The sequence below is a fragment of the Halichoerus grypus genome, chromosome 8 (assembly GCF_964656455.1).
Source record: "Halichoerus grypus chromosome 8, mHalGry1.hap1.1, whole genome shotgun sequence".
In the NCBI taxonomy this organism is placed as follows: Eukaryota; Metazoa; Chordata; class Mammalia; order Carnivora; family Phocidae; genus Halichoerus; species Halichoerus grypus.
This window is the reverse complement of record NC_135719.1, coordinates 118517667-118536462: the sequence shown is the minus strand read 5'-3', so window position 1 is coordinate 118536462 and position 18796 is coordinate 118517667. Positions and strand designations below refer to the sequence as shown.

The 18796-nt window shown below is 33.0% G+C and overlaps 1 protein-coding gene across 18 annotated transcripts in view; it reads right to left on the bottom strand.

Moving 5' to 3' along the window:
- The window catches only part of GPHN (gephyrin), a 598378-nt gene that overhangs the window by 306850 nt on the left and 272732 nt on the right, over positions 1 to 18796 (bottom strand). For 11 of the 18 annotated variants that reach the window (XM_036071130.2, XM_036071133.2, XM_036071135.2 and 8 more), the window contains exon 5: positions 12650 to 12688. The exons of the other annotated variants lie outside the window; for them this stretch is intronic. In XM_036071130.2, the coding sequence (XP_035927023.1) occupies positions 12650 to 12688 (39 nt within the window). The remainder of the gene's footprint in view (positions 1 to 12649; positions 12689 to 18796) is intronic. 18 annotated transcript variants of the gene reach the window in all.

Below are 18796 nucleotides of genomic sequence, written 5' to 3'. Positions count from 1 at the left end.
GCATACATCCTGGCTTATCAGGGACAGTTTGATAAACTTTTCTTGTGCCTGTATCCTGTCTGGGTTAGCATTAGTCCTAAACAAAAGTTCCCTAGTATGAAAAATGAATGATAGTGGTCACCAAATTCTGGGATGTGCTGTATTTTGTATTTGACAGTTCTAGTAGTTGTCACATTTTTCAGTCCCCCTATTGATTAATGATTTTACTGATATTCATGACTTGATCTTAATCTGTTGGAGTATAGCTTACCTAAACTAGGGAAAATTTCCTTTGGTAAAAATTTATTTCTGCTTCTACCTTTAACTAGAGGATACATTTAAGCACTGACTGGTTCCACTTCAACCTCCCACAGTGGTCTCACAGACTTAGGGAATCCCAGACTGAATTTCACATACTGCTGTTTGTCCAAGCCTAAGTGTCTCACCAACACTGTAGCTATACCCATCTGTCCTCAGGGTGTCTCCTCTGTCTCCAAAGTCCTGGTTTCCTACAGTTCTGGCTCCTGCTCCCTGCTGCTTTGACCTACAACTCATGGTAGTTTTTGGGGGAGAGTGAATCTAAAGACAGTGTGTATGTCCTTTTACATGGTATGCCTTACAGGTTATTTCCTATTAAACCAGATCAAGTTTTTCTACAGTGGGAAGGTTTTTCAAAGTACTAAAACAATAATTATTCCAGGCTGTACCCTCTTTGTAAACTGCTTTATTTCCTACAAAATTAATGTCTTTTATAACATTACACTGAAATTTTTGATACATTGCAGATTGCCCTACAGAAAAATGGTACCAATTTATACTCTGAACAGTGGTCTTTTCTCCCAAACCTTGCTACTTCCAGGCAATCTGTTTTAAACAGCTATTTAACTCATGTGTACAAAGGATACAATATTTTTGAATTTTACATTTCTTACCAATTATAATGAGCACATATTTAAAAGCAATTTGCTTCTTTCCCACTGCAAACTGCCTGATTATATCTTTTGCCTGCTATTTTATATTGGAGGCCATATTCTTCCTGTTGAATTATTAAGAAATTTCTACATATTAAAATATTAAAACTTCGGCAGTTGAATCTCTTGCAAATATTAATTTTTAACATTTAACATTTGTAACAATTTTTGCTTAGTTGGCATTTCCATTAAGAGGTTTCCAATGTTTAATGATAGGGGGTTCTATCAATATTTTTATTATATTTGCTAGTTTTATGTCTCATCTAGAAAGGTTTCTCTTACCTAAAGATCATAAAAATAACTTAATTTTTAAATCATAAGCTTACAGCTTTTAATGTTTAAATATATAATCATCTGTGGTTTAATTTTAGGTTGCATGATCCATTTCCACCAAAATGGATAGCCAATTTCCTCAACATCTTTTATAGACTGACCCTTCTTTCCCTGAACTTCTTAAAATGTCACATTTATAATGTGTTAAATTCCAATTTTATACATAGTTATATTAATAAATATCATTTGGTGTCATTTATCTCTGACTTTATTTTCCTGTAACACACCAAATACTTTAATCACTGTGCCTTATGTTTTTACATCTGATTGAGTAAGGCCTCTCATTGTTTTACTTAAAGAAAGCACTAGCTATTTTCATAACTTGTTCTTTTAAAAGTATGTTTAGAAGTCAACTTGGTATATTCCCCCCAAAATCCATTGGGAATTATATCACATTCATCAATCAACTTAAGGTAAATTGACAATTTCACAAAAGTATTTGCATTTAAGAATATGGCATAACTTCTTAATCATTCAAGCTATATTTTATGTCCTTTAATAAAGTTTTCTTTATTTAAATCTGGCAAATTCCTTTAGTTTATTCTTGAATATTATAAAGTTCACTTTTTTCTGCTATTGTAAATGAGATCTTTTTTTGTTACTTTTTTTTAGGGAGAGAGAAAACACATGAGCTGGGGTTTGGTGGGGGTGAGGGGCAGAAGGAGAGAGAGAAAATCTTAAGCAGGCTCCACACACAGCACAGAGCGTGACGCTGGACTCGATCTCATGACCCTGAGATCATGACCTGAGCCAAAATCAAGAGTCACATGCTTAAACAGCTGAGCCACCCAGGAGTGTCCCCGTCGTTACTTTTTCTAATGCTTGTTTCTAACTTAGTAATATTAGCATGTAGATTTTTATAAAGTAAAATACTCCTTATTTAGCCACCATGCTGAACTCTTCTTGTTTCTAATACTTTTTCAATGGATTCTTTTGGGTTTTCTAGGTGAATAATGATATCTATAAAGGGTTTACAACGTTAAAAAAATTTATGTTAGAGATGTTCATCTTCAGAAATATTGATAGGTAGTGCGCTGTTATCAAAAGCTAATTGCACTCATTTTCTGGGTCACAAAGAGCCAACTATCTTAACCACTGTCTCAGCAATAAATATATCTTTGCAGTGACCCTATTGCCTGGTGACTATGGGGAACTTTCTGACTCACTGCCTTTATTCTCTCTAGTGATGCATGCACAAACAAAAGTAAAATGCAGCAATCTTCCGACCTAGAAATAACAACTGGGAACTCTGTTAATTCCATCTCAGACAGTCTCTTCTCATTCATATGGATACAATATTTTAACTCCTTTTTTCCTTTCCTCTCTCAACTCTTGCTTTTTAGTGTACACAAGAACACACACACTTCTTGCCTCATTTTTAATTCCTGAGCCGAAAACCACCTTATTCATGACTAAATGTATAAATTTAGTGTAAGATAAAAATAAAATAAAAATAGTGAAAATATGAAACAACAGAAAAAAGTTACAAATTTTAAATTAAAATGAAAACAAATAAAAAGCCAATACCATTAGTCTAGACTTGTCCTAGATTATAGCCAATATTCTTACAGATTCTCCATGAAGATTTTCATCAATTTATTTTTTCAACTAATGACATATGTTTTTCTACAAGTTCAAACACTATACATAGATTTGGATGTTATTTTGAATTCAATTTTAATTGCTAACATTGAATTATTTTTCTTTACTGTACACATTTTGTATTTCAATAACACACATAGGCTTTCGAAGGTTGGCTCAGGAAACTATCCTCTGCAAATTTCATATCCAGTTAGTCAAAAAATGCTATTAATTTTATCCTCAGAAAGTCATCTGATTCTTTCTACCCTTGTCTGCCTTTAGGTACTCAGCATCCTTTGTTTGAATATTTCAATAACCTCCTGATTAATGTTAATAGCTAAGTTTATTACCATTCAATCCATCCTCTACTCTGCTGCCAAAATGGTCTTTCTAAAATGCAAATCTCACTACATTCGTTGCTGTTTAACATCTTTCAAAAAAAATCTTCACTTTCTACTAGAAAAAACCCAAATGCCTTTTATATGATACAGAGTGTCCATCATTTGGCCTTACCTACCTCCAGGCTCTTTGTTACCAGTTCCCCTTCAAAACCCATTCTGCAGCCAGACTGACCTATTGGCAGACTTAGGATTTCAGCAATTGTTTCTTTACAGTAGATTAATATATACTGGCATATTCATACAATGGATTATTGTACGGTAGTGATAATGAACAAACAACTACATGCAACAAATCAATTTTACAAACATAATGTTGAGCAAAAGAATCCAGACACAATACATTTCACAGTATAAAATTTCATTTGTATAAAGTTTACTAAAAAACAAAAACTATCAATGATGCCAAAAGTCAAAACTGTAATACTCTTGAGGGTTGGGCTGTTACTGAAAGGACCACAAGAGGGGGCACAATCTGGGATGTTGATAATCTGGTTCTTGATGGGCCTGCTGGTCACACAGGTATGTTCATTTTTTGAAAATCCATTAAGTTGTAACTATGGTATTTGTGTGCTTTTAGTAAACTTAAAGTAAAAGGTAAACAATGATAAAAATAAGAAAAACAGCAATAACAACAGTTCCAATATCACTTCTTTGAAAATTTCCCTAACTCCCTCAGATGAACTTTATCCTACTCCTAATATATCACATATACACCATTACTATATCATGTTATAGTTTATTTATCCAATTCCTTCCATTTCCTAACCATAATGTAACTTCCTTGAGTACTATGATAATAACTTTCTATCCATGTGTCCCCAGCCCCAAGCACAGTGCCTGGCAGTTAATAAGTACTCAATAATATTATGTAAATGAGGATTTCTCATTTTCTGCACTATTACATTTTGGGCTGGAAAATTCTCTGTTGTAAGGACTGTTCAGTGCATTGTAGGATGTTTACCAGCATCCCTGACTTCTATTCATCTAATGTCAGTAGGAACCCTTCAGTTACGACAACCCAAAATGTCACTAGGCATTGCCAAATGTTCCTCAGGGTCCAAAAAATCCCCAGGTTGAGAATCAGTTATATAAATAAATCTTTCTGTGGAAAAATTCAAGCCAAGTGTTAAACAGTTCACTTACTGAAAAACTTTGGGCATGAAGTGATTTGCATGTTAGGGGCAACTAAAAAAAAAAAAAAGAAAAGGGATCTTTTGAACACTCGAGGGGAATTAAGCTTTACGTATCTGAAAAAGTGTATAAAATGCCTTAAATGTAGATAATCAAATGGTAACTCACATTAATTGCATGCTAGAATATTATTTCTTTTGGAATTCCTATGAAGAAAAATGAGTTTGCCAAGGAAAAAATTATATAAATAGAAGGACTGGGTATTTGGTATTTAAAAAAAAAATGATTGCAGGGCGCCTGGGTGGCTCAGTCATTAAGCGTCTGCCTTCAGCTCAGGTTATGATCCCAGGGTCCTGGGATCGAGCCCCTTATCAGGCTCCCTGCTCAGCGGGAAGCCTGCTTCTCCCTCTCCCACTCCCTCTGCATGTGTTCCCTCTCTCGCTGTGTCTCTCTCTATCAAATAAATAAAATCTTATAAATAAATAAATAAATAAATAAATAAATAAATAAAATGATTGCTATAGTAGCCATGTATATTCAATGTCCTAATCATAAATTTTGAAAAGCTTATATCTATGAAAGGACAATTAATTCTAGAATATTATGGTTCAATAATTTTCTATCCATAAAGTATTTAACATGAACGTTCCATAAGAAATGAATAGTTAGAAAATAAACTATTGTGCATCAGCTATGGAAAAAAAGAAAAACCTCACAAAGGGCATAACTAGCTTGTTAGAAAAGAATGTGTTTGTACTTTATTAACTGCATGCCTTTGATTCAGGATGTGTTTTGGGCTTGACCTCTGCTGTAAGAGGGTAAGTAAGGAAATAATTGAGTACTATTATGTTAATAAAGTTTGAAAAAAGAGAAAATAAACTATATTTATGTATATCTATATTTATGTGTCAAAATAATATAGTTAAAATATAAATCTCATTCTACAAAAATTATTTCCTGACAAGCACTTTCTTAAACTTCTCATTGTAACTAGAATCAGTTTTTAAGAATAGGCTACTGAACCAAAAGAAAACAAAGAAAATGGGCAATATATAAAAGAAAAAAAAAACTAGACAAATACAAGTATTTAATCTCATTATTAGTCTACAATATGCCAATAAATCCATATAATTTTTATCAAATTGTTAAGATTAAAAATGATAATGAATGTTCAGTTCCATAAACTGAGAGTATGAATATATAAATATGCACATATATTCTAGAAGGCAATTTGGCAGTATGTATTATGAGACTTAATTTTTAATCAGTTATTCTATTTTAAGGAAATATTTCTAAAGCGATAATCAGAGATATTTTTGACAATTTATATAAAAAGAATGTTTATGATAGGAAATAAGAAAGAGCCTAAATGGTTCAGACAGGGAACTTAAATTAATCATAGCTTGTTTATACTCTGTAGTGATTGACAACTCCACCCCCCACCCCCGGCCGTTTTTTGGTATTACAGTTATTAAATGGAAAAAAGCTTAATTTTTCCCTTCCTACGGAGTGGGGGGGGGGAATCGGAGGGGGAGACGAACCATGAGAGATTATGGACTCTGAGAAACAAACTGAGGGTTCGGCGGGGGGGGATGGGTTAGCCTGGTGATGGGTATTAAAGAGGGCACGTATTGAATGGAGCACTGGGTGTTATACGCAAACAATGAATCATGGAACACTACATCAAAAACTAATGATGTAATGTATGGTGATTAACATAACATAATAAAATAAAAAAAATAAAATGAAATAAAAATAAAAAAATTTTTTTAAAAAAGGAAAAAAGCTTAATTTATATAAAAAGGAGAGTGGTTAAAAAGCAAGGACTTTGGAGTCAAGACTACCTAACTGAAATTCTAATTCTATTACCTTCTACTGGCTCTGTGATCTGAGTTATTTTATGATTTAATCTTTCTAAAACTAGTTTTCTTAAGTGGTACTCATGTAGGTTTGTTATTAGGATTAAATAAGATATTATATAAAGTGCTTATCACAATGCTTGGCATACAGTAAGTAAACTACAAATTTTAGTAGATAGGATAACAGTTGGGATGATGGGATTAAGAAACCCAAGATATAAACCTGTATATATGATGGGTACCAATGTGAAGACTAATCAATTAGTCCTAGGCAATAATTAGGTGTCAAGATTATTCGTGATTTTTATTTACTTCATTTTGTTTCCTGTATTTCCCAAATTATTTTTTGGAAAAAACATTATAATCAGAAATATAATCAGAAATATATATTCAGAAAAAACCAGGTGTTTCTTTTAATGTTATTAATAAAAGGCAAGATAAATATTTAAAAATCTACACCTTTTCTTTCTCCTAAATGACCATATACTTTTCTCATCTTTAATCTCATCTTTAATACTTTAAAATCTCATCTTTAATATTGTGTCACAATAAAAATGTCACCATTTTATGCTTTTATTAAATACTTATCACATGCAAAATACTATGTTATACTGTGTTCCTAATATTCTAACACTAACTGGGAGGTATGGAAATTTGAAGACAAATTTTCTTGTTAATAAAATAGGAGCTCTCTGCAGATGGTCTTAAATTTTATTTTTTACTAACTAATCATAATGAGAGGATAGCTAAAAAGGCTTTTTACCTTTACCTCCTCACAAGATCAATCTTAATTTTGACCAGAAGGCATTGAGTTGAGAATGAGAACATACGAATTTATCTTATAAGAGATTTTTTCTTTCAGAATATTTGCTTAAGATATCTATACTGGGATTATTACATCTAACTGCAAAGTAAATACATATCTACTACTATTGTATGGCTAGAAACAAACCAAAGAAAAATTGATTCCTGAACATCTGAGATGTTTTTATACTGCTGACATGAATAAAACATAATCTCTATTTCTTCATAAAGACGAAGTATCATAAGAAATCTAAAAAGTGTTCAGAGATAAATACAAAATTGGATGGTTTGTATTTTGTACTTTCAAATATCTAACTAGTGAGCTTTTCAAGTACTGATTTGATATTCATGAAATTAAATACTATTAAATATACATAAAGGATCTTTGTATCAAATAGTTGCCATAGATGATGCAATGAACCTCTCACAATGATCTTTCTCACTCCACTGGACCTCTGTGCCACAGGTGTAATACATTAATTTTTGCCAGCAACATTGAAATATTGGATGGTGGGATAGCAAAGAGGAGAGAAAGAGATTAGGGGATGTAGAGACTAGCTATTAGTGACTGCTGTTGTCACGGTCTATATTCAAAACTGAAAGAGTAAAACTACTTCCATAAAATGTTTATGTAAGGAAGCTATATCTTCCTTTGCCAGGTCCTAAATTTGCCCCACTGTCTTCAGGAAAGAATGACAACTTGTTCGTTAGGGGTAGTTGCCTACAAAGAATCTCTTAATAGCAAGGAAATTTAGGGGATTTTCTTGTTACTAAATGTAAAACAGACTTGAGTCCTAATAAGGGTGTGATAGGAAAATTGCCTTTTCAAGTTAACTTTCACAAAAAAGAAACACATTATATAACATTATTTTCAGTTTAGCTTTCCTTAAAATAAAAACAGGATTTCAGAGATCACAAGAAAAGGAAAAGTATATTTATTACTAATAAAATGTTACTTATATTTTCCTTTATCCCAGATCTTATACCTTAAAATTTCTGTGTAATCTTTATTTTGCACTAAAAATGTTTCCCAGAATAAATACAAGTGAAGCAAAATCTTTTAAAATTATTCACTTTTTTAAGAAAACAAGTTAAATCTGGATGTAATTTCTATTTTGGTCCTTCTCTCCTGACATGAGAACTTTGATCTTCCCTCACCTGTGCTGACAAAATAAATAACTTTAGTAGGACATCAGGAGATGGGAGGAAAAAATAGGTTACTAAAACTTATCTTAGGTATAAGCACTTTAAAGAGATTCCCTTAAAGCAATCATTGTGAATTAGTGAGCCAATGGGAATGAAGCTTACTGCTCTCAAGTTTGATGGCACCCATCAATCTGGGGAGGACAAATAAATTCCTAATTCAAATGGCTAATTAATCAAATTCATAATAAAAACTAATGAATATAACTGAAACTTCTGATACCAGGAATTCAAGCGAGTTTTAGTTGACAGTGAGAATGAATTAAATTCTCAAACATTTTCAATACTGGTATGTAGCTATACACCCAAGAGGAGAATACCTCATTGTGCTTGCAATAACATTCAAGAACAACCTCCTGAACATTGGTTATCAATTTTTTTCTAGTCAGTCTCTACTTTTCCACTATAAAATTAATAACATTGGGTTTAGATAATGCTATTTATTAACAGCTACCAAAGAAATCACTAATTGTCACTGAATGCTCCAGGTTTCAAAATTAAAGAGATCCTTATTGGCATTTAAACTATTAGCAGAATCCTTCAGTTGTGATGAGGCATTAATTATAGAAGGCATTCTTACTCCTGAATCACTGAAGCTTAGAAGAAGTGAAAGGATTTCCTTATACACAATTACTCTGACTTTGAATATTTTCTCTGAAGAACTAGAAGAAAATAACAAAATTTTGAAATGATACTAGAAATGCATTTTTTTTTTTTTTGTTAAATGTCTTTTCCCCTCTTTTGGAATGTAAGCTCCTTGAGAACAAGGCCTTATCTTTGTGTTACATACTCCTAACAGACTACATAGCACAGAACAAGCCTTTTAAAAACAGGTTCTGAGAGAATTATTGGAAATTATGAATTAACTTCTCTCCTATGCATATAGAATAGTACTAGTTTATGTACCACTCGGGAGAATTGAGAAGCCCCTCAAATCATTTTTTTGTGTTTGATAGTTTAGATGAGAAATCTTGGCTGAGAAAAGCTAGACAAAGTATGTAAAATCACCAAAAAATTGTTAACAAGTGAGAACATTATCACCTAATGGATTGAAAGTCTTCTTTCCTAAATCCATTTTTATTGCATATTTAACTACTTCAGTTTTAAACTCCTTAAAGACAAGACCAATTCTTCCCAACTTTTGTAACCCTGTAAGGTCTAGGATACTATGGTATAGAGTTCAATTTAACTCACATTGTGTTTTACCAGTGGATTAAAACACACACACATGCATACACACATTGCCTAAACCATATCTCCAACCTACTGAGCTAGAATCTCTGGGGGTTGGGTCAAAGGCATCTTTTTAGAAAAATCTCTATAGGTAGAAAACTGGGTATCCAGAATTGAGTACCAGTGAATTTAAAATTGAATTCCTATTAGTGTTGCTGGCTCCTATGAACGTGTAACCTAGTTGCCTCATCTCAATCCCATTATCTTCATTTAAACCTTGCCTTTCAAATGCTTACTTCTTTAAAAGTCTGCATTATTTCATCTCAAAGACTTGCCATCATCTGTCCTAAAATTGGTATATTTTTTAATTCAATGTCCTTCAGAATCATCTTTGCTGTCCTTCAAACATGAATCATCTGTCCAATTTCATTCTCCCTTTCATTCTTAGAATGTAAGGTCTTCCAAATCTCACTTGGTCTTCTGTGTCTTCCTAAAAGTTTATAATTTCTTCTGTTCCTAATACAGTATCTTGGACTTAACCATCTTTCATGTTACTTATATAGTTCCCCTGAGGTCTTTAATTTCCTCTTAGACAAGAATATTAAAAGCTATGGAGTTCACTTCTACATAAATACCCAAAGAATGGAAAGAAAAACAGACCCTTGCACACCAATGCTAATGGCAGTATTATTCATAATAGCCATAAAAATGGAAACAACTTAAGTGTTGTCTATCAACAGAAGAATGGATAAACAAATTGTAGGATACACATAAATGGAATATTAGTCTTAAAAAGGAAGAAAATTCTGATATATGCTACCACATGGATTAACCTTGAAAATACTGTTAAGTGAAATAAGTCAAACACAGAAGGCCAAAAATTGTATGATTCTACTTATATGGGGCAAATCCTAGAATAGGCAAATTCTGAGACAGATACTAAAACAAAGGTTACCAGGGGGTGGGGGAAAGAGATATGGGGGATTACTGTTTAATGGGTACCGAGTTTCTGTTTTGCATGATGAAAAAGTTCGGGAAACAGATAGTGGTAATGGTCGTACAAAATGTACTAATGCCACTGAATTGTATACTTAAAATGGTTAAACAGTAAATTTTATGTTATGTGTATTTTGCCACAATAAAAAAAATAAAAAGCTACTGAAATTATTTTCTTGACTTTTCTACAGCAGCCTTTTTCTTCATACTAATTTTATCTCTATTATTAAAGGAAAAGGAAAAAAAATGTCCATACCCTTTTTCTATATTCCCTAAATTTATCATTCTCTTTTTAGCTTTTTCCTTTTCCTTTTCCATTTCATTTTTCATAAAAATAAAATAAAATTTAGTATGGATACTCAGAATTTTCCACACTTAAGCACAATGATGTTGTGGATACATACACACAAAGTACACCTCAAAAGTACACACAAAGAACACTTCAAATCTATACACACATACACACACGCACACACACTTGCATACACACATACATACCCCACTTTCAATTTCCTTAGACTTTTGAAATTGTTTGCAAGTTTCACCAAAATTCTTCACTTCTTGTTTGATCTTGTTTTTCATTTAAATGTAAGTAAATAAGACATCAAGCTTCAAGCAAATAATTTTGTATTCCAAGTTCTTTTTAGATGTCAAATACTTAGCAAATAATGGGAAAATGTCAAAGTTTACCCACACACAAGAAAATATAGTCTAAAAGGAGGGAAAGATAAATATATCAAAAGGATCTCTAAAGAACTGATATTACATAAATTATGCGGTGGCTGAGAAATGATATTCTCAAAGGAAAAATGGAGCAGGGTGGAAAGCTACTTTAATCTAACCACAAAGAACTATAACTAAATTTATTATTTTTTTGAGATGAAACTTAAAGTTTTAAAAAATTCTTCCAGTCTTACTAAAAAGGATAATATTAATAGGAGTAACTCATCCTCATGAAGCCCTGGAACATGAAAAATAAATTAGGAAATAAATTTAATATATGGAAAATCATTGAAAGATCCCATATACAAGAAACAAAAGTACATAATATATGACGTGAAAGGTCAACTGAAGCAAAGATGATAAATTATTTGAAAAAAATCTATTGCTAAATAAAGGGAAGAATGTGGAATTGTTTAAAAAAGCAGAAAGGATGGGTGATAGTTTAAAAGTCAGTTTAGGAGTAAACTGGACTGGACTGTTAAATAGTGAAGCATTTTCCTATTTCTAAGGTATGTTTGGACAATACGTAGGCAACACTTTTCTTGGAAATAAAATCTGATCAGAGTTACAAGACAACAGAGGAACAACGCCAGTGATTTACCAGATGCAGAAAAGTATAAAGGAGGCAATATGAGCCAATCAGCAAGTTGCCAAGGCTGAGTACAAAGGAGATGAATGCAATGTCTCAAGTTAATTAATGGAGCAGCCATGTGCAGCAAATAGGTAAAGGAGACAGTAGTCAAGCAAACTCAGTTAGCAGTCCAACTTAGTGGCATAAGACAAGTGGAGATAGGTAGGAAAAGTGCTAAACAATCTGAACTTACTTATAATATTACAGGCATAGATTGGGCAGGGCAAGATCAAGCAGGCAGATGGCATAGCACTTGGAAGGCCATGATATAAATGGTAGGAGAGCAGATAAACAGGGCTGGGTAGTCTAAAATGCTAAAATAGCTGATGGATATGGCAGTATCAGGCCATTTGCTGATAGACAAAGTACCAGTAAGTGAAGAATGCAAATCATTCAGCAAATGCATAAAGTGGGGCAAAAAGTAGAGGCAAAAATCAAAGGCAGTCAAAGCAGTAAGACAGAACAGCAGAGAAGCAATGACAGATCATCAGAAGCAGTTGTGTAGGGTAGGAAAAAGCTGTCAGCAGGGGAACAAAAACACCATTCAGGAAAAGATGAAATCGAGAATAAAGCAGTCTCCTGAATTGGGTTTCTTTCATCTAGGAAACAGTCATCAATAAACTGCATATGAGAATCCACAAGAGAATAGCACACAAATGGAAATAGCAGATGAATCTGAACTCTATTACCCAGGGATACAGAATGATCCTAGAACATAGATACATAACAATCCACAAGGAAATTAAATGGATGGGAAAAATGGGTCCAAGCATTCTTTATGATGATTAAAAAAAAAAAAAAAAACCAAAACACTAAAAATTATTAATCTGGAAATGATTGGCCGGGATTGAAGTCTTCGCTTACCCCTTTCTGGAGCCCACAAAATGGGAATGTTGGGAATTTCTGCAGCAGAAAAACAGAAGAGAAAAGGGATTTCTGACTCCCAGTTTGAGGAAAGCAGGTCAAATTTAGGGCTGTATGAACTGGTTCAGGGAAATTAGAACCAGCCTGAACCTTCTCCATTCCTCAGAATCAACAATTTCTGAGGTTTGGAAAAGGTTTAGGAAGCCCTCACCCCATCATTTCCCACAACCTCCCCTCTCACACTTACCTCCAGTGCAAACAGTTTCCAGCAAGGAGGTACTTGGGAAAACTCACTCCCATGTTTATACCATGGCAAAATTTGAGGATGGCCAACTAATGGTACTTCCTGTGTAGATCAGGTTTCTGATTCAGTGGGATCCCTGCTATTTGTGAGTGAGCAGAGGGGATAGGTTACTAGAAACTACCTACCTCTTTGAAAGTGGATGAGGAAAAAAGGCAAGGGCAGTAATACCAATAAATAAATAGTAATACTAGTAAATACCTTGATGATCTCATTGTCATGGATTTTAATTCTATTAAGATGCTGATGATTTTTAAAAAAGCATCTCCAGCTTAGACTTCTCTTCTGAACTCCAGATGCATCTGTCTAATTGCCAATTTAACATCTCCACTTGGGTATCTAAAAGTATTTTGCTTCCATAACCAAATTAAAACTGATCTTCCTCGTCAAACCCACTCTTTCCACAGTATTCTCCAATTCCATCTTTTCAATTGCCCAAGTCAAAATCCTGGGTCTTATACTTGACTTCTCTCTTTCTCTTATTTTATCTGTTACCTTCTATCTTCAAAATATATAAATAATGTATTTCTCACTACCTTCACCTCTATCATTAGTCTAAATCACTATCATTTTTCACCTGGATTAATTCAATAGCCTCCTAAATTGTTTCGCTATTAAAATGTAAGTCAAATTATGTAGTACCTCTGCTCAAAACACTCCATTACACTAAGGGTGGCATACAGATTCTACATGATCCATGGCTTGCTCCCTCTCCTCCTTTATGTCTTTGCTCAAATGTCACCTTATCAATAAAGCCCTCCTTGATGGCCTTTTAAAAATTACAACTCTCCTTCCTGCCTGCACTACCTATTCACCTTCCCTGGTTTATTTTTATCCACAGTACTTATCACCATCTCTAATACTATACATTTTTTTGTTTACCTATATTTGTGTCACCCACTAAAATGTAAATTTCATAAAGGCAGGGACTTTTGACTTCTTTGTTTATTGCTATATCTGCAGCATCTTGAACAATGCCTGTCATATATAGACAGCAGGCACTCAAGATATATTTGAATCTATGAAGTGTTAATTTCTTATGGTGCATTACCTTTCTCTGTCTTAAATTCTCAGAGCATTCTTCTGAAAGCTCACTTGCTATGAGCCTTTGATTAACAGAGGAGATACTAGTACACTATAAGGTAGGACTATTCCAAAACAGGGGTTGGCAAATCATATCCAAGGGGACAAATCCTGCCTGCTGCCTGTTCTTTGCATCGCCTTCAATCTAAAAGTGATCTTTAAATTTTTAAATGATTGAAAAAAAAAACAAAAGAAGAATATTTCATGACATGTGAAAATTATATGAAATCCAATTTCAGTATCCATAAATATTTATTGGGGCACAGTGAGGCTCATTCATTTATATCATTTTACAGTGGCTTTTGTGCCAGAGGGCTGGCAGAGTTGAGTAGTTATGATAGAGAGTACAGAACCCACAAAGCCTGAAGTATTTATTGTCTGGACCTCTAAAGAGTAAGTGTGCTGACCCCTGTTCAAAGGTATTTTATAAGTAGAAGGCAAAGAGTAATAACTAAAGTTTAAGCAATGATAAACTAGAGCATTATTTTTAATACTGTTGCTGCTGTCGCCGAAGATACACCTAAGAGGGAAGATGCATTTATACTAGGATTTGCTTTCAGTATATATAAAAGTAGCCTTCTCATTCCTCTAAATGTTATTTAATACTGGTGGTAATATTCATTCATCTATCGACCCTACAAAAGCAGCCTCATCTTAAGGGATAGGGTACAGTATAGGTAAAGATAAGTCTTAAAAATGGCAAAAAGGAAGGGAATGAGAAAGTAAACAAGGCCCACAAAGAGAGTTCATATTGAAGTATCACATAATTAACCAATACCCTATTTAACATACCCTGTTTAACAACAGTGGGAAATCGGCATGATGTGAATCTCTTTTGAACCTCATCAATGGGGTTATGCTAAACTGACCTCATTATAATGGGGTCTCCTAAACAACTGTAGTCTTGAATCACCACAAGCAAGAGACACATTATAAGACTCCATTGTATTTAGACAATATTCAAAACTAATGGTTATTTTCTCATTGGTTCAAATGCCTATGTTTTATAGAAAAGTATTTTAAAAATTTGCAAAACCCTATTCAAAATCACCTCATAATCACCTGTCTTACCTTTCCTTACATAAAGTTTTACCTTAAGGATTAAGACATACAAGTATATCATATGCAACAATCAAACTTATGGAAAGGGGTGGAGAAGGTAAGGGGGAAACAAATTATCTCAATGACACCAGCACTATAATGCTATCTTTAATCTTCATAAAGAAATATAATTTATGTCCTCCTACATCAATTGGTCCTTGCAGCACAATATTATCAACTGCTTCTTTTACATTGCTACCTTGACCTTTGGTATCTTCGTGAAACTGACAGCAGTTCATTTTCGAACTCCATACTTCCAACAGCTTTACTGCTTCTTTCTTCTCAGCATTTTTAAAAGAAATCTTCCTGTAAATTGTCACCTGTGTGTCAGTTACTAATGATTATCTAAAATGGTTACTCCCTTCACTGGGCATTTTGTCCTCTACTCTTTAATATCAGCCATGCTCTTTCCAAGTTCCAACATGAGAAAATAATATTGGTAAAATTATTAGAATCAATCCAAATAGTTTATTTTGTTATCTGAATCCACTTTCTGACTCCCTATCAGTTTCCTTTTGTGGTAGGCAATAACATAAAGTCACAAATATTCTGCTCTTCTACAATGGCATTCTAAGAAGCTCAGAGGACTTGACAGGTATAAATCCATTTGTTGTCATCTTTTACATTTTGTGTGAAAAGCAACATTAAGTCTGTTTTATAGATGGAGGTCTACTATAGAGAAATGAATTCACATTCTTGATTCCAGACAATGAAGAAAGGAATATCCTAAAAACTTCATTCCTACAACTATTATCTCTAGATAAATATGCTTTTGGAACTTTATATTTGTAAAATATTTAATGATATTTTGTTGTCATTGTCTTAGTATATATTTTGTAAAACTGAAGTATTCTGGCATGCCAGCCTCTGCTCATTTTACGAGAGTAGGCTTGTAATGATGAGCTGGAAAGATGATTTCAAGATATTATCACTCTGATAAATTCAAGGTAAAAATCAACATTTAGCATGTCATCTCTATTTCTTTGTCCTTTCCCACAGCTATACCATTGTATACTTTAGGTTCTATCCTACTGGATTTTTTTCCCTAGAGAAAATTCTTTCAATATTTATTCAACCATTATCTACTTATTTTTAAGCTAAAGCTATATTTATATTGTAGGTAATAATAGCAAATATTTATGTAGCAAATAAATACTTTTTTAGTGTTTTACTTATGTTAGTTCACATAGTATAACTATCCTATGAGGTAAGTACTCTTACTCTTTCTATTTTACACGTAAGAAAACTGAGGTATATAGCAAGTTAAGGAAGTTGTATGAGGTCACTAGTAAAAGGTGGATCTAGGATTCAACCCAAGTAGTCTGTGCTCTTAAACACTATGTTATGCTGCCTCACAAATGGTTTATATGGGCAATACTACTTTTCTAGTAAAAGTTTTCTAAATAGATATGGAATTTACCATAATAAGTGTATTTGTAATTATTTGTATGTTTACTGATAATGATCATCTTAAGGGCCTCCAAAAGCTGAGTACATATTCTGAAACAGAATAGGCATACAATTAAGAAACATACTTAAGGGAATGAAGACAATATTTTATATATGGGTTCTTCATATATGAAATTTTTGGTTTTACCTTATGCTCAAAATTCTAAAATTCTGACCTTGAGGAACAATGTACCTTTCCCTTTTTATTCTTACTATGTGGAATATGAGCCTTTCAACATAATAGTTTTAAATTCAATGTCACTTATTGCCCTAATTACTTTATCTAAAAGATTGAATTTTGTATCTTTACCTTTCCCCTGGTACAATTATACCAAGGAGCTTTTTTTTTAATGCATAAATAAAATAGAGGTTGAATATCTTGGGAAAGATTGTGTCTGGTGGAAAAAAAGAATGCAAAAAAATACAAAAGTAATTGGACTTAAGGGGAAAATATAATATTTATCTTCAAATATTAGGGGAACTATCATGTAAAAAAGAAATTTACATTCTTTTGTACAGTGCAAAGAATTAGAACCATGGGGTAGAAAGGATAAGGCACCAGGTTTCAGTTTGATATGTTTGTACTTTCAAACAATAGAGTTGCAAAAGCAACAAACTCCCTGATGGAAGATGTAGCAATTGAGATGTTCAGGCAAAGTTTGGGAATGATGAAAAGGTATGCTAGGACTTTGAACATAATGGCCTTTGAATTCTCTTCAAACTCTGACATACTGCGATTCTCTATTTTTTATATAGTTTGTAATTTTATATAAAACACTAAGCTAACTTGCGATACAGCACTGACAAGATCTATGATGAGAAGATGTTTCCAAACAACAAATCAAAAAACTGGAACTTGATGCTTCACAGCAGTTTCAGTTTTATCTACAAATAATGGTGTGGATAGTCATTAGGTCTGTAGATTAAATCAGGACTTCAAAACAAAACAAAAAACATTTAAAAAAATCTTCAAAAAGAATGAAGTTAGTCCTACTGAGGAATGTGTTGATGTGTATTTGAATAAATGACATCTCAAAAAGTATCTACTTTTAGAGAGCCTTGATGGCATGATTTTACTGTGTGTACTGGTTGATAGTAGACTTAGACTTAGGAATTCTGGCTTCTAAGGAATCTCAGAATAAGGATGGTTGCTGTTTTTCATCTCTACAGATGGTGCTACTCTAGATGTTCTAAGAAAGAGATTAAAATAACAGGCCTAGTTTATCCAACCTTCTATGTAAAATGAATCCTCTGCTCTAACTAGGAAGATTTTCTTAATTTTATCTTTCTCTGTAGCTTGATCATACATTTCCCCATCTTCCTTACTCCCATTAGTAATGTCCTTCCTCTTCTCTCCTAATCTGAATCCTATCTCTCTTCTTCAATTTTAGCTTTACTATTACCTGTCCAAAATTTTTACTGATTAATTTTTAAATTAGTTTTTAAGTACTGATTAATTGTAATTAAAATTAATTAATTTTAGCTTTCTCTTAATCTTTCTCTTTAAAGAAATCTTTTGGCTGCACGTTTCTGATATTAGGTTTATACTGTCTTGATTTGTCAGGTGACTATTTTAGGAGTACATGTATTTTAGCACTCACTCAATGAAGCCCAAGGTGCTTGACAAATACTTGTTAAACTGAACAAAAACTATATATGATGTTTTTAGCAATCTGGTAGTTCATAAATGTGTCCATAATCTAAGGCATATGCTGTTTTTTAATGGATAATGCAAAATAATTATAAACCCCAGCTATAAAGTGGGCTATTATGGAAAAGCTATCCTGAATGTCATATATCTCAGCTGATTCAAGCCATATTCCAAGAACTTTAAACTACAGAGGAATTAGAGACCTAAAACAAAATAAATAGGTTCAGGTAGGATATCAAGAGGTACTTAATGCAACTGCACTAATAACCCACCTTCCTCATATCATATACACTTTAGAAATTCTTAATATTGTTCCTTTACCCCATGCCTGAAAGTAGTAGTAGGGAAATGTTGACTTACATCTTTATTTTTTAGACTATCCACAAGGTATGTCAGTAGCTAACAACAGATACCAGAAGTACAAGGGTTAGTAGCAGAACTATTTGGGGCTGTCACATCTAATTAGAGGTAACAGGTAATATTAATTAAATGAGGAAGGAAAAGGTAAAGAAAAAAATGAACATTTACCAAACACCTACAAAGGTGCCAGGCATTATACTAG